Below are 19374 nucleotides of genomic sequence, written 5' to 3'. Positions count from 1 at the left end.
TCTGTTTCACTTTTTTTTTTTTTTTTTTTTCTGTTACTAGAGAAGATGTTTTCAGCATCAGGGAAGAGCTAAGCACTCTGACAGCTTTCAGCCTCTGAGGAAAGACTGTTCTTTCTCCCCTCGCCCACAGGTGGGAGCAAACTCCAGTCAGCAAGAGAGACAAAGCGGAAACAATATACTTTTTCTGTTAAATTGTGATTATCAAAATAGCCATTAAATTGCTGGTAACCTTTTCTGGAGCTACTGACAAGTAAAAAAAAAAAATAAATATATAAAAATCAGTTAATACTCAGAAAGCAAATAAGACTCCCATACAGGTCAGAGTCCTAATAAGCATGCATATAATCCACCTGTCCAGCAAACAAAATGAACAACAGAAGAGCAGAAAATGTCAGACTACTGCAAAACAATACTGTACCATTTGCAATGCCACCTAAAAAACACCCACAAAGACAGTATGGGCCTCACACATACTCAGAAAGTGAAGTTACCACCTAACATACAAGTGATTTACACATCTCCTTACAACAGAGCATCACAGCCATTAAACAGAGACACCGAAGCACCGAGTAACTGTGAGAAGTTGCACAGTGCTGTGCATTCTGACTTTCTGTAAACTAATTGCCACCATGAACTTCAGGCCCTGTACAAAACAAGGCTCCAAAGACTACCATTACCTGCATCTGCACTTCTAAATATACTGGTCCCATGACTACTTCATAACATCCTACCAATTGGCCACTACCCATGTGTCCATCTTACCTGATCTCTACTGTAAAGCAACAGAACTAATGAAAGCAAGAGAACTGATTTGGAACTGAACCACAGCAGGTTAATAACTACCACTTAAGTCAAGAATGATAAAAATCCACAGGATTTTCCTGTCGATCTGCAGGAAGTCAACTGCACGACAGCAGTTTTTACCCTATGCACAGGAAAAAGGGATCAGCAGTTTCCCCATCTTTACAATCCTTCATAAAAATTAGAGTAATGTGATTGCTAGTGACTGCTACTGAAATATACCTCTGTGAAGAGGACCACCTCATTTACTCTCATTTAGCAGTTTTTACGAATGAATTATTCTGAAGTTGCACAAGTATAGCGAGCAACTTTGTCTTCGCCTTAAGTTTCTGGCAGACATTTCAGAACACTAGAGATGTCAAGCGGGTAGTTTAATACACACAGTACTTCAGCAGGCTTCAGACAGGCTCGAAAGAAAACCTACACCACAGTAAAGAAAACAAAAACCCCCTAGTTAAGCAAGATGCACGTGCTATTACTTTCTTCAGATACTGATACTATTAATGCAGCTGTCTTAAAAGAAGAAACTATTGTACCACTGACACACCTACACAGCATGTGCTGCCCCCCTTTCCAAAAACCTCTTCCCTTCATGATCAGTATGAAAGAACAACAGTTGCATTCTCTGACCAGACCACACAACATTCACTCCGCGCCAGTGTTCAGGACAAGAGCTTTAGAAGCAATTAGCCACAGTTACATATTTGGTAACACACCACAGAAGGCAGCACTAGAGCAGAGTGAGCGGCAGCAGCTTCAACTGATACTAATTCCAGAATGTTGTTTGTCAGATTACCTTATCAGTTTCTGGTAAACAAAAAGGTGCCCATAATTACCCAATTACCTGGTTTATGACTACCATGCACCATACTGGAAATAATAGATGTCTGTAGGTAGTTGTATAAAGGAGACAGTTTAGGAAATTTAGATATCCAACAATCTGCTGTGGCTGAAGGAACAACAGATATCAGCTCCTGCTATGTGCAAATTATTTTCCAATCCCAGTAATTTCATTTTGCTGTGAAAACATTTCAAATTTTTGGTCAGTTATTTCAAGACTACTTACTAACCTACTGAGAGCTGTGACGCAGTAGGAGAAGCTTGGCACAACAATCCAAACAATTTCACTTCATGATGTTCCACAACATAGGACTTGACAGCATCTAAGGTATTTTGCCCTGCTGTCAGCATGACATGTTTGTTCAGAACCCCAGACAATCTATGCCTTTGACAAACGCAGGACACAGATTGCTTCCTATGCTTGAAAATCCTGGAAAGCACTATATTCAATCTTTAGGTACTGAACTCCATCTTACAAAGTATGTGGCTTTGTATTGCAGCATGCAGAAACAAGTGACATCTCCGTTGAATATTTCTGCAATTCAGTTGACAGAAAAAGAGACTAAGTGAAGTAGTAAATACTGCTAGTACACCAGACACTTCTTCCTCCTCCAGCGTTTCCTGCTCAGGGTTATTTGCTCCTCCTGAGTCTCGCTACGCAAGACTCGACTTCCAAAGCAAGTTAGGGCAGATCTAACGTAGGCAGGGCAGGGCAAGGCAAAACTGAAATCACTCTGTCTTACTGAAAATTAATACCTAAGCAAGCTCAAATAGCTTTCATGCTAATTCACCTCAGATGCAGTACCTCCTTCTTCATTAGTATTTATAGTAATAACTAACAAGTCTTATTTCTTTATACGAGCTAACAGCCTGTCTCCCAAAGTTGAGCTAAAAAAGTCCATTTTTCAGTAGGACAGCTCACCACAACCTCACTTATCTGATGAACTCTCACCTTATACCCACCGTCTCAAAACACGTGTACAACATGCAAAATGCATTTCAATTTGCTACAGTTCAACATCTAATCAATATTAATAAGAAACTCATACCTCAAGTTTGTTTCTGCCCAGTGGCTGTTCTACAACTAGCGTTGAACACGCTGTCTATCCTGCAAGATCTATGTGCAAGGAGCACCTCATTTCTCATGCCTCTCAACAGAACTTACCAGTAATGCACAGGATCAGCTGGCTACTAATTACCCATTACAGTATTACCGTGTTGCATAAAATCAACAAAAGCATATAACCATGCTAAAATCTACTCCAATTGTTTGTGATGCTAGAAAGAGGAGTTTCCCTTATGTAAGGAGTTGCACTAATAAACTTCTAGTCAGAAGAAGTGCAGAACTCTGAGCTGCTCAAACTGACAAAAACAACCTGTTCCTAGCCCCTTCTCTCGACAGTAGCTCCCTTCCTCACCCTGAAACATCCCATCCACGGGCCACCATGCAGGCTAACTGCTGCTAGAGCACATACTGACAGCGTAAATCCTCCAGGACCTGACAAATCTCACACCAAAACCCTGGTGTGGAGTATCTCAAATATTTTGGAACCCTCCATAGCAGCAGCAGTTTAAAAGTCTGCTTCCCAAGACCACCATCCTGCTACTTTTACAGAGCACGGTATTTCAGTTTTCATGTAGCGCCTGTGCCATTCTCCCCCCTCCATCATCTTTAAATTGCAGCTTCTGCTTGTGGGTCAACTGCACCATCCACAAAAATAGCATTTTACCTATCGGTGAGTGTAGCGTCACATGCTCGGTTTGAGAGCTTAATCGTAACGGCTCTCTCCCTTCAGAGCACGGTATCATGACTTTGCAAGAAAGATACTCGCTCGATCAAGTTCTTCAGCGTGAAGGGGCTGTTAGTAAGAAAAAAGGGAAGTCACGATACTCGCTGAGTTACAAGTTTTAGAACTGCCTAACGCAAAAGCCACGACGGAGATGGCAGCGACGTTGACGCCGAGTCACTTGGGCAGCAACCCGTCACCCAGTCCGGCGGCGGCCGAGCATGGAGGGCCCAGCCAAGGGCTGCAATTTTTCAAATACCTCCACAAACCTCCAGAACTACCGGTTCTCCAGCACTAACATGGCAGGTAGGGCTGGCTCCGGCCGGAGGCGGCTGACGGGGAAAAAAAGACACAGATAAACACTGGAGGAAAAATCTTAGGGCCAACTTCTCTCGGTCCACACACACACGCACACCCCCCGCCATACCCCGCGCACCAGCCTTCCCCCCCTGCTCAAACCTTCCTCCTGGGAGCAAAACGGGAAGAAACAGCCCACCTACCCACGGTTCAGGGTCCCGCAGCGCTGCCCCCTCGATTCCCTGCAAAACCGACGGGTTTCGTCAGGCCCCGGGCCGGCGGGAGGGCTGCGAGGTGGCCTGGCCTCGCCTTCCTCCTCCTCCCTGCAACACAGCGAAGGGGGGGGAAGCCAAGCGGTGCTGTGGAGAGGCGGGGGGGGGGCGGGGGGGGGCGGGTACGAGCCTGCCCGTACCCGGCCAGCGCCCCGGCTCCGCCGCCGCCCGGCTCCCGCTGCGGCCCCGAGCCAGGCGCGGCACGGCGCGGCACTGCGCAGGCGGCGGGCGGCGACGGCGACCGCGCTCCTGGGACATGTAGTCCCTTGGCCGGGGCCAGGGCGGGAGCGCGGGGAGCTCCGCTCCACCGCCGGCCCCCGCTCCCCTCGGCCCTGGCCCGTGCCTCCCCTTCAGGCGCTGGAGCCCCCCCTCCAGCCAAACCCCAGCACCGAGCACCCCCCTTCACTACTAAACAGCACCTCAGCCCCTTCCTCACCCCATCCCTATTCAGAGAAAAGCTCTGCCGAGAGAATTCAGAGGGGTGGAGGAGCCGGGCTGGGTGTGGAAAAATCAATCCCCCTCGCACCGGCGTTGAGGTAGCTGGTACGTATCTATAGGACATCACTATATGTATTTATAGGATATCTACGTATCTATAGGACGTCGCTACATGTATCTGTAGGACACCTACGTATCTATAGGACATCTCCTATATGTATCTATAGGACATCTACATATCTATAGGACATCATTGACAAGCAGGTAAGATATGTCAGCGTTGGCTGTTACAGTGGTTCAAAAAAGCACAGGCAAAGTCGTTCACAAGTTATGCCAAGTGCGAAAGTGTTGCTCAGAACGGAGCAATCCAGTCTTGAGCGTAGCGATTGCTTCATTATAAACAGCAACAGACATCGCTCCAGCCTCAGCCGTGATGACTGCAATACAGGCACAGAAGTATTCTCACTTTGCCCTGCATTTCAAGATTCTCAGAAAACAAACAGCTCTCGCCAACGCATGACAGGGCCCGGTACAACCATATGAGAAAACAAGAGGCTCAGGCTGACGGAACATGGTAAAGTCACTGCAACAACCTTGCAACAAAACAATCTGCAGGGACAGGGATAGAGACGAAAACCACAACTCCCAGCGCATGTAACTGCTCCTCGCAACACACAAGTCAAATTTATACCCAGTAGAAATACCAGGGAAAACTCAATAGTGGAACATAATTTATTACACGAAAATTTGTCCCAACAGAGGTTTTAAGAAGCCTGTTCTCTGAGGGGAAAGTACTCACAAGTACTATTTGCAGTCTAGGTTGGTTCCACATAGCTCACTTGGAGAAGAGGGATGCCTAGGCACTGTGTGCAACGGCAGTGCTCAGCCGAGGCTCTGAATGGTGCCCAGTCCTGCAAACCCTCCAGGACTGCTGAGTTCCCAGGCTCCCTGTGAAGAAGGGCACAATATCCAGGCTTGATAGTGATTTGAGTGGGAAAGGAACACCTCCTGAGCACCCACAGCTGTTTGATTTTCATTCCCAAGTTATCTGCAAAGCTTTTCCCAGCAGGCAACTGGAAAGAAAAGCCGAACATTTACACTTTGTATCTCTCGCTCTCCAAAATATTGTCTATGTGCCTTTTTCTTAACTGACACAGTTACTGCCCTGAATTCTCTTCTCTGATAAAAGAGAAAGTCTTATGTAATTGAACGTTTAATATCCAAATAACATTCCAGAAACCACTACGGCAAACTGAAATATAACCAAAAAATGCTCAGCAAGCTCAAAAACACAAGGCACCAGCAAACTGTTATGCCTGGTACCACACAGCCAGTGGTCATGCTGTATTCCCAACTGCAACACAGAATACCGGCTGTGTTTACCACATCACTCCCGCTGGAGAACTGAGGAAAAGCTGAGGGCCTACAAGTATGAAACCGCTCCCCCACCTTGTCTGCAGGAGGTTTCCTAAAAAGAAAAAAAATGCTTATGCCATTTATAGTTCTCAGGACACAGAGGTACACTAGGAGATAATTCTCTTTGAAGGACTAAACTCAATAATTTGCCAGACACCTCAGGATTTTTAAAAGGAGAAAATCAAAGTGAATGAAGATATAATTCAATTTTTAAAACGAGAAGCACGAACAGATATAAAGGATGCAAAATATACTTAAAAATAGAAAGAACAGCATCAAGACCAAAATGGCATTTCCAGGTGGGTCTTGAGTAACAACAGTGTTTTACAATGCCTCATTTCATAACCATAAGAACCATAAGAAATCCAGGCTGCTGGGCCAGGCCCCACTAGCACAAGAGATAACTCTTAAAATTTAAGTCATTTACACTTGCAGAATGCTGCCTGAACACAGCGGTGCCTCACTTTGTTTGCAGCCCCTTTTTTTATAGTATGATTACCTGAAATTGTTTTCGTTAAGATTTCAGATCTGGTGTTATATAAAGGTGGACGAGCAACTTTTAATTTCCCATCATATGCCACTCTTCCATCACACAAAACGTTCATTTTTAATTTGGAGTTTTGTAGCATTGATTTTTGCTTTAAGATGTGATTTTAAAAATTAGCACGAAGGTAACAGATGCATGTGTGACCTGCAGAAGTGCAAACCAACAGGCAGCAGCGATGCAGCCAGGCCTGCTACCTACGTAAGGCAGGGGTGATCCGGGAGGCTCACGGACTGCGCCTTCGCCTTCCTGTGGAGCTTCCCAGCCCGCGCAGCCAAGGGGCTGATGTAACACGGTGTAGCGAGTTACAGGAGGGAGGGCACGGTGACTCAATGAGGGGATCCCGGTTCAGACGGTGGCACCTTCCCTGAGAGGCCCGCTGGCCCCGCCGGTGCGAAGCCCCAGGCGCCTGGCCAGGGACAGCCCCTGGCAGGGCCCTGCGCCCCTTCACGCACAGGGAAGGCCGCGGCCCCTCGGGGCTGGCCGCCCTTGCTGTCACCCCGCGCCTGGCGGGCGCCGCCGCAGGGCCCTGCCTCCACGTATCTCCCGCGGGGGACCCGGCGGCGCTGGCAGGGCCGCTGCGGCCGGGGCGGGAGGCGTCGCGGGGACGCGAGCTGCCCCGGCCGCGGCCCCGCAATGGCGAGCTGAGCCCCCCGGGATCGGTAACCATGGAAACTTCCAGAAGGTGTGTCCCCCCCCCGGCCCCGGCCCCGGCCCCGGCCCCGGCCTCGCCATGGCGGCCGCCGCCAGCCAATGGGCTCCCTCCGCTTGGCTCACACTTCTCTGTTGATAGGTCCGCGACGCCGGCGGGGTGAACCAATGGGGTGGCGGGAGGGAGGCGCGCTGGGCATGTCAGAGGGGCCGCCTGAATCTCCCCAATCAAGCAAGGCCAGCTTAGTAGCAGCCAACCAATGGGAGAGCTCCAGCGAGGGTGCCACAGCCAATGGCGAGCCTCCACGAAGGAGTAACGTAAGGTATATAAGGGCGGGCGGCGCGCCTGTACCGTTCAGCAGCGGCTGGGGGCGCGGCGGCTGAGGTGCTGACGGTAAGGGCGGCGGTGCGGGCCCAGGGCGGGCGGAGCTGCCGGCCGCGCGCGGGGCGCCTCCATTTTGTGACCGGCGGTTTCTCGGCAGGGCGGCGCGGTCGGTATGAGGCACCTCGTGTTAGCGTTGCTGCTGCTGGGCGCCGCGCGGGCGGACGACGAGGAGAAGAAGGAGGATGTGGGCACGGTGGTGGGCATCGACCTCGGCACCACCTACTCCTGGTGCGTTGGGAGCGGGCCGTGGGGAGGTGGAGCGGAGCGGCTGGGCCCTCGGGGGGTGGGGCGGGTGGGGGGGGCAGCTGGGCCTGTGGGTCCGCTGGCGGTGCTAGGCCTCGGGGTGCGGGGGGAGGCAGGCTGTGGGCCCCCGGGCAGAGCAGAGCCTTGGGGTGGGGTTGGTAGCAGGCTGTGGGCCCCCGGGTTGTGCTGGGCCTCGGGGCGCAGGGCGAGGCCGGCGGGGGGGCTGCGGGCCCGCGGGCAGGGAGGAGCGGAAGTGGGGGGGTGCAGGCCCCAGCACCGACTCATGGTTCCGCTGCCCGCCCCCCCCCCCCCCCCCCCCCCAGTGTGGGCGTCTTCAAGAATGGCCGCGTGGAAATCATCGCCAACGACCAGGGGAACCGTATCACGCCGTCCTACGTGGCGTTCACGCCTGAGGGCGAGCGCTTGATCGGGGACGCTGCCAAGAACCAGCTTACCTCCAACCCCGAGAACACAGTGTTTGATGCGAAGCGGCTCATTGGCCGCACCTGGAACGACCCCTCTGTGCAACAGGATATCAAGTACTTGCCATTCAAGGTGGGTCCTGAACGTGGGAGAGGGGGATGGGGGGAGGGGGACCTACACTTCTGGCCAGGAGAGGCTGCTGAGTTATGGTGCCCTTTTGAGCAGCCCGTTTGTTCCCTAGCCCTCCCAAGAGGGTTGGGGTGCAGTGATGCAGCTGTGGTGTGTAGCTCTCAGTTCCTTCTGTTGGCTACAAGTCAGATTTTGTTACAGAGGCTTGGCTTTTATTAATCTTCAGAAAGAAGGAAATGCTCAGATAAGTGGGAATAATTCTGTGAATTGTTGAATGGGACAGTATGCATTGTTCTCTTCAGGTTGTTGAAAAAAAAGCCAAGCCCCATATTCAAGTTGATGTTGGAGGTGGACAGACAAAAACATTTGCTCCTGAAGAAATTTCTGCTATGGTCCTAACAAAGATGAAGGAAACTGCTGAGGCTTATCTGGGGAAGAAAGTAAGTTCATAAGCACTATTAACAACTGCAGACTAACTGAACTAAACCATTCAGTGCTACTGGCCCCTTTGGTGGCTCAGCAGATAGTGGGTTTCCACCTCTAAAGAACAATAAGCTATTTATGAATAACCACAGCCATGATGATAACCAGTGATGCACTTTTACTTCATTTGTATAACAAAACTGTGTCTTACTCATTCAGGTTACCCACGCTGTTGTTACTGTGCCAGCTTACTTCAATGATGCTCAGCGTCAGGCTACAAAAGATGCTGGTACTATTGCAGGGTTGAATGTGATGCGAATCATCAATGAGCCGTAAGTAGCCTCACATATATCCTGCCTGCTGGGGAGGTGGGGGTGGTAGTCCCAGTTTTCTGAGTGGGCTGTTCCCTATACAGAACTGCTGCTGCCATTGCTTATGGATTGGACAAGAGAGAGGGTGAAAAGAATATCCTTGTGTTCGACTTGGGTGGTGGAACTTTTGATGTATCCCTCCTCACAATTGACAATGGAGTCTTTGAAGTTGTGGCTACTAATGGTGACACTCACCTGGGTGGAGAAGACTTTGACCAACGTGTTATGGAACACTTCATCAAACTCTACAAGAAGAAAACTGGAAAAGATGTCAGGAAGGATAACAGAGCTGTGCAGAAGTTAAGGCGGGAAGTGGAGAAAGCAAAGCGAGCCTTGTCGTCTCAGCACCAGGCTAGAATTGAAATAGAATCCTTCTTTGAAGGGGAGGATTTCTCAGAGACCCTTACTCGGGCCAAGTTTGAGGAGCTGAACATGGTAAGTTTAGAAATGTAAAGTTAGATTGCCTTGGCTCTAGAGTGGAGACTTGTGCAGTATTTCATGTTGTGACATTGCACTCTGGAGTATAAATAACTGCCTGCTCGCACTAGAAAGTGCTCCTTGCCAGGGTAGCTGGGGCTGTGTGTATGTTAGTGACAGCTGAGGCCTCATCAAGGCTGGTCACAAACCAGTTGATGTTCCTCCTCTGTAGTGGTTGCCCTTAATACACTAAACGCTGCATTATTGGGAAATGAGGCATGTGGGAATAGGCCCTTACAGTCCTGTTGGGGTGTTTCTGCCTTCTAGGACCTGTTCCGTTCCACTATGAAGCCTGTTCAGAAAGTTCTGGAGGATTCTGACCTAAAGAAGTCTGATATAGATGAGATAGTTCTTGTTGGTGGCTCTACTCGCATCCCCAAAATACAGCAACTAGTTAAAGAGTTCTTCAATGGGAAAGAACCTTCTCGTGGCATTAACCCAGATGAGGCTGTAGCCTATGGTGCGGCTGTCCAGGCTGGTGTTCTCTCTGGGGACCAAGATACAGGTAACGACACCTTTGCTGTTCCTTCAAGGGTATTGACAAAAATGCAGCAGAACTTAGAGCTGGAAAAGATTGAAGAAGCTGCGTGCCTCTGAGGCCTCAGGATCCTGTGCGCAGTGATGGGGGTGGTGTTTCTTTCTAGTTGCAAACTCATGTTACAGCCTTACCCTTGATCTGTTCCAGGTGACCTGGTGTTGCTTGATGTCTGTCCTCTGACACTTGGTATTGAGACTGTTGGAGGTGTAATGACCAAACTGATACCAAGGAATACTGTTGTTCCCACAAAGAAGTCTCAGATCTTCTCTACGGCTTCGGACAATCAGCCAACTGTGACAATCAAGGTCTATGAAGGTAAGAATCTGTAGGACTTCAGTACTTGGCTACTGTCTTCTCACAAAGGCTGTAGATGCTTATGGATATGTCTTTATAGAAAAGAGCTCAGTAACAGTGCTAGCTGTCTGAAACGGCTCTGATCAGGCTTCCTGACCTGCATCGAAAGCTGTTGCTAGAATTTTTTTAAATGTGCCTTTTTCTTTTTACCACGGTTGCACCTCTGAAGAGCTCTTCAGAGTAAGAGGGAATAGCATATAGTGTAGGAAGTGTCTAGACAGTTACAAGGTTGGAATTAAAAACAACTTTAAAAAGTGTGTAGCCTGACAAAGCACAAACCACAGCTAGGAAAGAAATAAACCCTGTATCTAATTGTCTTCTAGGTGAGCGTCCCCTCACAAAGGATAATCATCTTCTGGGAACTTTTGACCTCACTGGCATCCCTCCTGCCCCTCGTGGTGTCCCCCAGATTGAAGTTACCTTTGAAATAGATGTGAATGGAATCCTCCGGGTCACAGCTGAAGACAAAGGCACTGGGAACAAAAACAAGATCACTATTACAAATGATCAGAATCGCCTGACTCCAGAAGAGATTGAGAGGATGGTTAATGATGCAGAGAAATTTGCTGAGGAAGACAAGAAGCTTAAAGAAGGCATTGATGCCCGGAATGAGCTGGAGAGCTATGCCTATTCTCTGAAGAATCAGATTGGGGACAAAGAGAAGCTGGGTGGCAAGCTGTCATCTGAAGATAAAGAAACAATAGAGAAAGCTGTAGAGGAAAAGATTGAGTGGCTTGAAAGCCATCAAGACGCAGACATAGAAGACTTCAAAGCAAAAAAGAAGGAGCTGGAGGAAGTTGTTCAGCCAATTGTTAGCAAGCTCTATGGAAGTGCAGGCCCTCCCCCTGGTGAAGAGGAAGCAGCAGAGAAGGATGAGTTGTAGATACTGGCATCTCTGAATGTGGTGTGTGTATATATTGGACTCAGGAACACTTGTTTAAAATATTGAACTCTTAATTTGGAATGTAACTTTGAATCTTCACTTGTGAGTGGAGCTGGAAATGCTAGCCCAAAGTGGCTGTATACTGCTTTTCATTAGCAGTTGCTTGATGTCTGGGGAGGGAAAGGGTAGCAGGGGGGGAGTGTAAATGCAAAATGGGTTTAGAAGTATTGGCAGTGGAAGCATTCTATTTAACAAGCTGGTCATATGAATTTGGTGTAGAACTTTTCTACCTGAAGTGACCACAATAAATTTGTTATTTACACTGGACTTCGTTCTGGTTTTGTGCCTTCTGTTATCTAGTTAATGGCAGCTAGGATATTACATAGTTAACTGCAACTAGGTGTAACCAAGATGTGAATTACGCCAGACTGCTAGGGTTTGAGTTGCCCTTTGGTATGGTGACCCTTCAAGGTAAGCCTTTCCTGGGATTGTGAGCCTTCTGGCCTCCCTGGTGGAGGAGAGCACCACATGTAGTGGGGAAAAAGCTGGAAAGAAGGCTGAGAGGCCTGAAAGCAGAGGTTTATCTACCCCCCATCAGTTATGATGCAAACTTAAATGCAAAGCAGGTGAAGGAGACCAGCTTAACCACAAATAGTGCAGGAAAGTAATAAAAGCTCCTAAAAATAGTTTCCATAGTCTCATATAAGATAATGGAACAGTTAGCTAGTCTAGACCTAATGTAATTTAAAAAAAAAAAGTCATCTTTGGAACTTGGGTCTTTTTATTTAACTAAGATACTTGTCCTATCCCTGGGATTAGATAAGAAATGGAACAGAGTACAGAAGGAGCTTTTGTGGTGCCTGCTGTAGTACCTCTTTAAAACCACTTGGCGCTTCACCTTTTCCCTGGCATGGGGGATGCTTCTGGCTTTTTCACTCACTCATTTTAAAAATGGTGAAGACTCTCACCTCTCCCAGAATATGCTGTTTCCAAGTACCACTGGCTTTGCAGATGGTGTTCCTGCAGCCAGCAGGAAGCCCTCTCTCCTGACCCACAACCCCTCTGGGCTCTCCTGGTGCAGCAGCTGAACCCTTTCTGCAGCCACCCCCCCCCCAGGGAACTCTGTGCCTCTGGCCAGCAGGACTGCATACAGAAACCATCCATTACCTTGGGGAGGTGTTAGCACAGCACTGCCTCTTTGAGGGTAAGAATTTCTTTATTGGAAAGAATCAACTTAATGTGATGTACTATAAAACCGTAGAAAAGGCTGGTGCTGTGCAGGACCACAGCTGTGCTATTCAATCAGACTGACCACACAGTCCCTGTATATTTCCCCCTGTGTGTCCATCCCACCAAATACAAACAGCAGGTGCACAACTGCACCCTCAGCACACCCCTTATCCTGGCCCTGCTGCAGGGGGCCACCGTTGCTGCCCACCAGCACAGGTGACTCATCCCCAGCTTTGTCTTCCCAGGTGCTGGTGCCTCCACTCTTCGCAGCCTGCCAGGGAATGATGCACATAGCATGGTCCAGCCTCCCAGCAGGCAGCGGGGAATCAAACTGTAGGAGCGTCCACTGCTGCCTCTCTGCAGTGCAAAGACACATTCACATCTCTAAATATGGCTTCCCCAGCTTACGGTGTGCTGGGGCTGTGACGCCATTAGATGACTTTTCAACATTATAGAGCATTTAGTCTTGTACTGCTGTAACCCCAGCACAGCGGTACAGACTTTTGGGACAGCAAAGCCCAGGAACCGAGCGGGTCACGCACTTACCACTGCACATCTCAGAGAAGTCTCCCTACCTGTGTGATACTTGTATGTAGTGTCTAGTGTCCCAGCTGGGCCTATCCCACCAAAAATGTACAAGTGATCCTTAAACACGGCTGATGAGTGGGATGCCCGTCCTCCTGGGACATCGCCAGTGGCTGGGATCTTAACCCACCTCATATCATCTGTTGGAGAAAAAGAACACATCTGTGGTTATGCACATGAAAAAACCAGCAAGTTTTGTTGTTTTAAACAAATGGGATAGTATTTCAAGCATTTAAGAACTGATCTTTTAGAAAAAAGGTCTGCCAAAATCAAAACGCAGCACACAACAGCTGTAGCTCTGCAGTACCTATCTCCATACTTACTTGTATCAATGCAGAACAGATCATTGTAAAAAGTGTCTCCAGCTAAACCACCGTGGATGAACAGTTTGGTCCCAACTGCAACCACAACGTGCCCGTGCCGAGGAGAAGGGGGATCACCGTGAGTATCCGGCTGGGACCAGGACAAGGTGGCTAAAAATGGGAGTGCACATGCATTAGGAAGAAAACTCCGGAAGCTCTACAAACCAGTGACCCCAGAGCCCTGCCGAGGCATCCTAAGGAAGCAACTCCAGTGGGGTCAGAGAAGAGCTAACGCCACAGCGCAAACTGCAGGCAAGGCCTCCGACGCTGCTCTGCTGTTTTGGTCACCCAGTAGCACAAAAGATTAATTCAAACTGGAAGGCAAACGTGTTCTGGTGCACGTGGGGCTGTAAGAATGAATGGGACAACTCTGACAGTACCCGAGCAGCACAGGACAATGTCACCACAGAAAGGAATCAGCTGTTGGGCAGAAGTGACAAACTACTCCCACCTCCCATGGCATTCCTTATCCCAGAGCTTTACACTGCTGTTCTGGCCCAAGTTCCCAGGGACTACATAAGGACAAGTGTGTGTCAGCAGTGAGGAACACCCACCCACCCACCCACCCACTTAAACTCGTAGCCAAAGCAGGGGGCCAGCATCTCCATGTCTCTGTGGAGTGCAGCCCTCCCACTGCACAGAGGAGGATTCTGTGTTTGGCACAAGGGCCCTTCCCGCATCTGGAGGTACCAGTGTCAAACACATGCAGCTGCTGGTCTTGAACCGGTTCTGCTCCTTTCTCTCCCCCTCCAAACACATACAGACAGTCTCCTATAGCTGCTGAGGATGTGTGAAACGTCCTAGGCAGCGGCGGCAGGCCTCTCACTTCAGGACTCTTCCAGGTTCCCATTTCTAATTAAAACATTTGATTAACAAAGCGATCAACACGGTAACAGAAAACACCCTCTTCCCCGGCAGGTGACAGCCACCGTGGCGGAGCTTGACGGCACCTTCGTGCCCACCCGCTCGCGGGGCCCGTACTCCAAGGGCAGCCCTGAGTGACTGGGCCGGCCCCTGCCACCGCGCTCCCGGGGCCCTCCCCGGGGCCTGGCCCCGCCGCCGCGCTCCCCGGGCCCTCACCGAGGTCCAGCACCTGGACGCAGTTCCGGTTCCCCGCCGGGTGGGCACCGCCGAAGACCCAGAGGCGCGGGGGGCTGCCGGCGGGCAGGCAGGTGGCGTGCTCGTAGCGCGGCCGCAGCCCGCTCCAGCCGGCCGCGGCCCAGCGGTGCGCGCCTGCGGGCAGCGGAGAGCGGTCGGCCTCGGCCCCTCGCTCTCTCCCCAGCCCCCCCGGTCCCGCGGCCCGGCCCTCACCCAGCTCCACGAAGTGGGCGTCCGCAAAGGCGCCGGCGGGGTCGGCGCCACCCAGGAGGAGGACGCGGCCGGGGCCGCCGCCGGGCAGGAAGAGGCAGCCGTGGCCCACGCGCCCGCGGGGCCGCTCACCGCGCGGAGACAACCGGTACCTGCGGGAAGCGCCGGGCAGCGTCAGCCGCGCCGGGCAGCGTCAGCCGCGCCGGGCAGCGTCAGCCGCGCCGGGCAGCGTCAGCCGCGCCGGGCAGCGTCAGCCGCGCCCCCCCGCCCTGCTCACCACTTGGTCGGCTGCGGGCGGCGGCCTGGCTCCAGCAGCGGCAGCGCCCGCAGGCCCATGGCGGGCCAAGCCGGGGGGGACCGCGCCGCTCGGCACGCAGCGGCCCCCGCCGGAAGCGGCTGTCACCTTCCGGCCCGCGCCCGCCGGAAGTGCCCCAGGCTTCCGCCGGCGTCTCGCCCCGCCCCCGGAAGTGCCGGTCCCCACTTCCGGTCCCGAGCCGCCGTCCCAAGATGGCGCCGCTGGACCTAGACAAGTACGTGGAGATCGCGCGGCTCTGCAAGTACCTGCCCGAGAACGACCTCAAGGTGCGGCGGCGGCGGCGGGGCCCGCGGCGGGGCGGGGCGGGCCGGGGCGGGGGCCGGGCGGGGGCCGGGCGGGCCCGGGGCTGGAGCTGACCCGCTCTTCTCTCGCAGCGCCTCTGCGATTATGTGTGCGACCTGCTGCTGGAGGAGTCCAACGTCCAGCCCGTCTCCACGCCCGTCACCGTCTGCGGGGACATCCACGGGCAGGTAACGGACGGCTGCCGGCCCGGCCCCGCCCCGCCGGGGCCCAGCCGCGGCCCCGCCGCGCCCGCGCTGAGCCCCCCGGGGCCCGCCCCCCTCACGCGGCTGCTTCTCTCCGCAGTTCTACGACCTGTGCGAGCTGTTCCGGACCGGCGGCCAGGTCCCGGACACCAACTACATCTTCATGGTGCGTGCACCGGGCGTGCCCCAGCTTCTTGGCCTGTCTCGTTTGTAAAAAACGAGTTTGCGAGTTAAATCCTGCCAGGTGCATTGAGTTTCAGACCCTGGCCGGGAGCGTTGTCTTTGCTTTCACTGTTTGGCTGCTGCCAACGGGTTTTACTTTGTGGAGTTAAGTAGGAATTAGGTGGTGTAAAGCGACGTGGGAATAGAGGAGCACGATGCCCATCGAGCGGAGCTGTGTGGGTGCTGCAGCAGCACCCTGCCTGAGCCGGGGGGGGGCTGGGGGTCCGTCACGTGTGTTGGGCAGCTCTGGGTGAGTGCGGTGGCCAGCTCGAATCTGATACTCTGGGTGACCAAAGAACATGCTCTCCTAGATCTGAGCAGACCCCAGCTTCCCCTTGGCGTTAGGGTTCGTTATGTACCGCGAGAAATGTAGAACGGGGTGTATCACTTGGCAATTCTCCATTTGACTGTTTCTCCGTTTACGAATATTTTTTTGACTTGCAGGGTGACTTTGTAGATAGAGGTTATTATAGTCTTGAGACTTTCACTTACCTTCTTGCACTAAAAGCTAAGTGGCCTGATCGTATCACACTGTTACGAGGCAATCATGAAAGCAGGCAGATAACACAAGTATATGGATTTTATGGTAAGTCTTTATCCAAACAGTTTCTGAGTGGGGGCTAACGTGTAATAAACGATGTCTTTCCCTTGGGAAATCCATTTTGAATGCAGCTTTTGCTGGGGCTTCCCTGGGACTGCATGGGGCGTGGGCTCAGTAGAACTTGATGTTGTTATTTGTTAATGTGATCGTTGTCTTTGTGAAGCAGAATGTGTTTTAGTCCAGATCTTGGCGCTCTTTTCCTCTAGCGTCTAGGTTTTGGTGCCACATTCAATTTTAGAGACTGAGCACATAGTTATACAGAACTTGCTTTGCTATCTTGTAATGAAAGGTTCTACACAAGGTTATGATGTGACTGTAATTCCCCTTAAGTTTCAGTATAACTAAAAATCAGTGTCACATGTAGAGTTCGCTGTCGAAGCCATTCATTGTCAACAGTGAGGATCTGGGAAAATGCAACTGGCAAGAAATAAGCAGCAGAACAAGTGTGTGAAAACCTGAGGGAATTAAATTGCTTGGAAACTTATTTTTTTGTCATGTGAGGCTGTGATAAAACCTGGGGAAATCCTAGACAATATCTAACACCTGCCACAAAGAATATAGCCTGTGACATACTTTCTTTTGGATAATGTGTCAACAAGAACAAGGAGGAATGTTCACAAGTTGCTTAGGAAATGCCTGCCTGCCAGGTTTACTGCCATGTTCATGTAGCTTTAAACAAAGCTGCTGTGACTCCTCTTTGTGGTAGGAATATCTCCCACTAGCCCCGGTCAGTTCATGCTCTCAACCTCAGTTCTTCTGTATAAAATTTGCTAATTTAAGCTCTTGGCTGGTCTGGTCAGGGGTTGGTTCCCAGCTGGCCAGCCATGGGAAGCAGCGAAAGCATCGCTGGCTCTGTTGCACAAGACTGTTTTCTCTGCACCACCTGGCATGTTGCTCAGTAAGCAAAGCCCCGCAGGTACCTTGGTCCCTTCTGAGGGGAGCCTGGCCAGCAGCAGCTTCCCTGTGGTGCTCCTAATAGGGTTTTTATCGTACATCTGACTTTGCAACTTGTGCTTTATGTGTTTGCCTCTGATCTTACTGTCTGAATGTCTTCTGGTCCATTAAGAAGAAAAAAATTCTCTGTTTAACAGATGAGTGCCAAACCAAATACGGAAATGCTAATGCTTGGAGATACTGTACCAAAGTCTTTGACATGCTCACAATAGCAGCTGTAAGTGTGAACACCAAGTTATAAAAATACAGATAGATCACCTGAATGTGAATTCTAGAACTAGTGACCTTTAAGGGTCGCACTGGTAGCGTTCTGGGCTGGATGACAATACTGAGGATTTTGTATGCCTGTCTTTTTTTCTTTCCTGCAGTTAATAGATGAGCAGATTCTCTGTGTGCATGGTGGCCTCTCTCCAGACATCAAGACACTCGATCAGATTCGAACCATTGAACGTAATCAAGAAATTCCTCACAAAGGCGCCTTCTGTGACCTAGTTTGGTCTGATCCAGAAGACGTCGACACGTGGGCAATCAGTCCGCGAGGAGCAGGGTGGCTCTTTGGTGCGAAGGTGACGAACGAGGTAATGATGCTGTTGCGTGCAACATAAAGTAACTGCAGGTATGAAAGAAATGGTTTGGGTCAGTTTGTTATTTACCCCAGCAACAAACAGATCGAGGGTGCTGCGAGACAATGCTTTCTCATAAGACCACTGCCAGTAAGTCGTGGTGATGGAGAAGGTTCGCTTGGGCCAACTTGAAAACAAGCCATTTGAACTTAAAAGCATAAATACAGCTGCTGGATGTGGTCACGCTGATCTTGCTTTTAAAAAGTGTAACGCAGTGAGATTAACTATGCAAACTTTAGTGATACTAGAGTACTTTTCTAAGGATTTAGGAGAAAAACCCACCATTTTTCTTAACAACTCTTGACTTAAGTTTCATTGCTTTGGGAAACAGTGAGCCAGTTTTTCGGGACGAACATGCACTGACCTTTGCAGGCTTCTGAACTAGCTGTGTTACAAATGCCGCGCTCATGTTCTGTGTTGGCTCTGCAGCCTTTCTGCAGCGCGTTCGGGAAGGATTGGGTCTTGCGGACAGCACAGACTTGGCCATTGCAGCTGTCGCCTGTGTTTCATCACTGTTTCTCACTGTTTGGGTCTCAAAACCCGAGTAGTTGGTTTTTTTCAGTGCACTGGGTGAAAAAGCTTCTGTGTAAGCCCTGCCTCGCTGGAGGGGGCTGCTGCGGTAGCAGTGGCTGCTCAGAGAGAACTGACCTGCTTTTTTTTCTTTGCAGTTTGTTCACATCAACAACTTAAAACTCATCTGCAGAGCGCATCAGCTAGTTCATGAAGGCTATAAATTCATGTTTGATGAGAAATTGGTAACGGTATGGTCTGCTCCAAATTACTGCTACCGCTGTGGAAATATTGCGTCAATCATGGTCTTTAAAGATGTAAATACAAGAGAACCAAAGTTATTCCGCGCAGTTCCAGATTCAGAACGTGTAATTCCTCCTAGAACAACCACACCGTATTTCCTCTGAGACCTTTCCCTGCCTGCTGTCTCCCTCTTCCCTTGTACTGTCCCTTTACAATATACTTTTTATTGAGCACTTTGCTGCTGAAATGCTGCCTCTTGCCTTTTTTATTTTTAAATTATCTAAATTTATTGTGTATTATGGTGTCTGTAGCAAGTGGGTGTTGCCCCGCCCCCCCCCCCCCCCCCCCCCCCCCCCGTTAATTTCAGAGTATTTGTAATATGTCCTTGAAATTTATACTACTGCATGTAGTTATTACGTATTTCTGGGTTTAGATGGAGCGTTTCCCCCACCACTGTGGCGGTGCCCGGGAAGCAGCTCGGTCCCAGTGTGTAATTCAGCATTTTGTTTGGTAAGTTTTAAGAAATTTCAGCAGCAAAGTTACTGCCTAGTGCGCACGGTGGGACTGTGAATGCCTTGTGTTGTGTACAGCTCCGCGGCCTCCAGCCGAGTCGTCCTCGTAGCTTGTTTTAAGTGGATAAAAAATAAAGTGGCCGGAAGGGCT

At 50.5% G+C, this 19374-nt stretch overlaps 4 protein-coding genes and 1 long non-coding RNA gene across 12 annotated transcripts in view; 2 read left to right on the top strand and 3 right to left on the bottom strand.

Annotated features, from left to right (window-relative positions):
• The window catches only part of GAPVD1 (GTPase activating protein and VPS9 domains 1), a 31707-nt gene extending 27582 nt beyond the window's left edge, over positions 1-4125 (bottom strand). The window contains exons 1-3 of one of the 6 annotated variants that reach the window (XM_037399391.1): positions 3929-4125; positions 3688-3760; positions 3372-3500 (exon numbers count right to left, since the gene is read on the bottom strand). Coding sequence is in view for 2 of the 6 variants with exons in the window: in XM_037399389.1 (XP_037255286.1) it covers positions 1024-1046 (23 nt within the window). In the remaining 4 variants the exon portion in view is untranslated. Of the gene's footprint in view, positions 1-1023; positions 1359-3371; positions 3501-3687; positions 3761-3887 lie in introns of those variants that run through there. The other 5 variants (XM_037399393.1, XM_037399392.1, XM_037399390.1 and 2 more) reach the window with 5 other exon arrangements.
• A 1024-nt stretch (positions 4126-5149) lies between these two features.
• LOC119153093 lies at positions 5150-7071 on the bottom strand. Of its 2 annotated transcripts, XR_005106034.1 has the most exons (3): positions 6597-7071; positions 5819-5903; positions 5150-5508 (listed from the first exon to the last, which is right to left on the bottom strand). It is a non-coding gene; the product is annotated as an uncharacterized LOC119153093 (long non-coding RNA). The 2 variants fall into 2 exon arrangements; XR_005106033.1 differs by lacking the exon at positions 5819-5903.
• Positions 7072-7383: 312 nt separating this feature from the next.
• On the top strand, positions 7384-11599 carry HSPA5 (heat shock protein family A (Hsp70) member 5). Its single transcript, XM_037400462.1, has 9 exons — positions 7384-7440; positions 7529-7659; positions 7998-8229; positions 8529-8666; positions 8869-8981; positions 9065-9455; positions 9765-10002; positions 10183-10350; positions 10713-11599. Exons 2-9 carry the CDS (start codon positions 7544-7546, stop codon positions 11270-11272), a joined length of 1956 nt encoding a protein of 651 aa, XP_037256359.1. The 5' UTR covers positions 7384-7440; positions 7529-7543; the 3' UTR covers positions 11273-11599.
• An 870-nt stretch (positions 11600-12469) lies between these two features.
• On the bottom strand, positions 12470-15172 carry RABEPK (Rab9 effector protein with kelch motifs). Of its 2 annotated transcripts, XM_037400463.1 has the most exons (7): positions 15035-15172; positions 14761-14909; positions 14530-14682; positions 14140-14301; positions 13411-13560; positions 13078-13227; positions 12470-12859 (listed from the first exon to the last, which is right to left on the bottom strand). In XM_037400463.1, exons 1-7 carry the CDS (start codon positions 15091-15093, stop codon positions 12567-12569), a joined length of 1116 nt encoding a protein of 371 aa, XP_037256360.1. In that variant the 5' UTR covers positions 15094-15172; the 3' UTR covers positions 12470-12566. The 2 variants fall into 2 exon arrangements, with proteins under 2 accessions (XP_037256360.1, XP_037256361.1); XM_037400464.1 differs by lacking the exon at positions 14530-14682.
• A 37-nt stretch (positions 15173-15209) lies between these two features.
• Positions 15210-19355, top strand: PPP6C (protein phosphatase 6 catalytic subunit). Its single transcript, XM_037400465.1, has 7 exons — positions 15210-15339; positions 15448-15543; positions 15659-15724; positions 16225-16366; positions 17473-17552; positions 17704-17913; positions 18627-19355. The coding sequence occupies exons 1-7, from the start codon at positions 15265-15267 to the stop codon at positions 18873-18875; spliced, it is 918 nt and encodes a 305-aa protein (XP_037256362.1). The 5' UTR covers positions 15210-15264; the 3' UTR covers positions 18876-19355.
• Positions 19356-19374: the final 19 nt, after the last annotated feature.

This window comes from Falco rusticolus, chromosome 9 (assembly GCF_015220075.1).
Source record: "Falco rusticolus isolate bFalRus1 chromosome 9, bFalRus1.pri, whole genome shotgun sequence".
Lineage (NCBI taxonomy): Eukaryota > Metazoa > Chordata > Aves > Falconiformes > Falconidae > Falco > Falco rusticolus.
The sequence above is the reverse complement of the archived record's forward strand: the minus strand, read 5'-3'. Positions and strand labels throughout refer to the sequence as shown.

Coding starts and splice junctions, on each gene's coding strand:
- HSPA5 (XM_037400462.1), top strand. CDS start 7,544: ATGAGGCACCTCGTGTTAGCGTTGCTGCTGCTGGGCGCCGCGCGGGCG. Junction 8,667..8,868: donor AGGCTTATCTGGGGAAGAAA/GTAAGTTCATAA, acceptor TTACTCATTCAG/GTTACCCACGCTGTTGTTAC. Junction 9,456..9,764: donor AGTTTGAGGAGCTGAACATG/GTAAGTTTAGAA, acceptor TCTGCCTTCTAG/GACCTGTTCCGTTCCACTAT.
- RABEPK (XM_037400463.1), bottom strand. CDS start 15,093: ATGGGCCTGCGGGCGCTGCCGCTGCTGGAGCCAGGCCGCCGCCCGCAG. Junction 14,910..15,034: donor CGCCCGCAGCCGACCAAGTG/GTGAGCAGGGCG, acceptor CGCTTCCCGCAG/GTACCGGTTGTCTCCGCGCG. Junction 14,302..14,529: donor CGTCCAGGTGCTGGACCTCG/GTGAGGGCCCGG, acceptor TGTTTTAATTAG/AAATGGGAACCTGGAAGAGT.
- PPP6C (XM_037400465.1), top strand. CDS start 15,265: ATGGCGCCGCTGGACCTAGACAAGTACGTGGAGATCGCGCGGCTCTGC. Junction 17,553..17,703: donor ACATGCTCACAATAGCAGCT/GTAAGTGTGAAC, acceptor TCTTTCCTGCAG/TTAATAGATGAGCAGATTCT. Junction 17,914..18,626: donor GTGCGAAGGTGACGAACGAG/GTAATGATGCTG, acceptor TTTTCTTTGCAG/TTTGTTCACATCAACAACTT.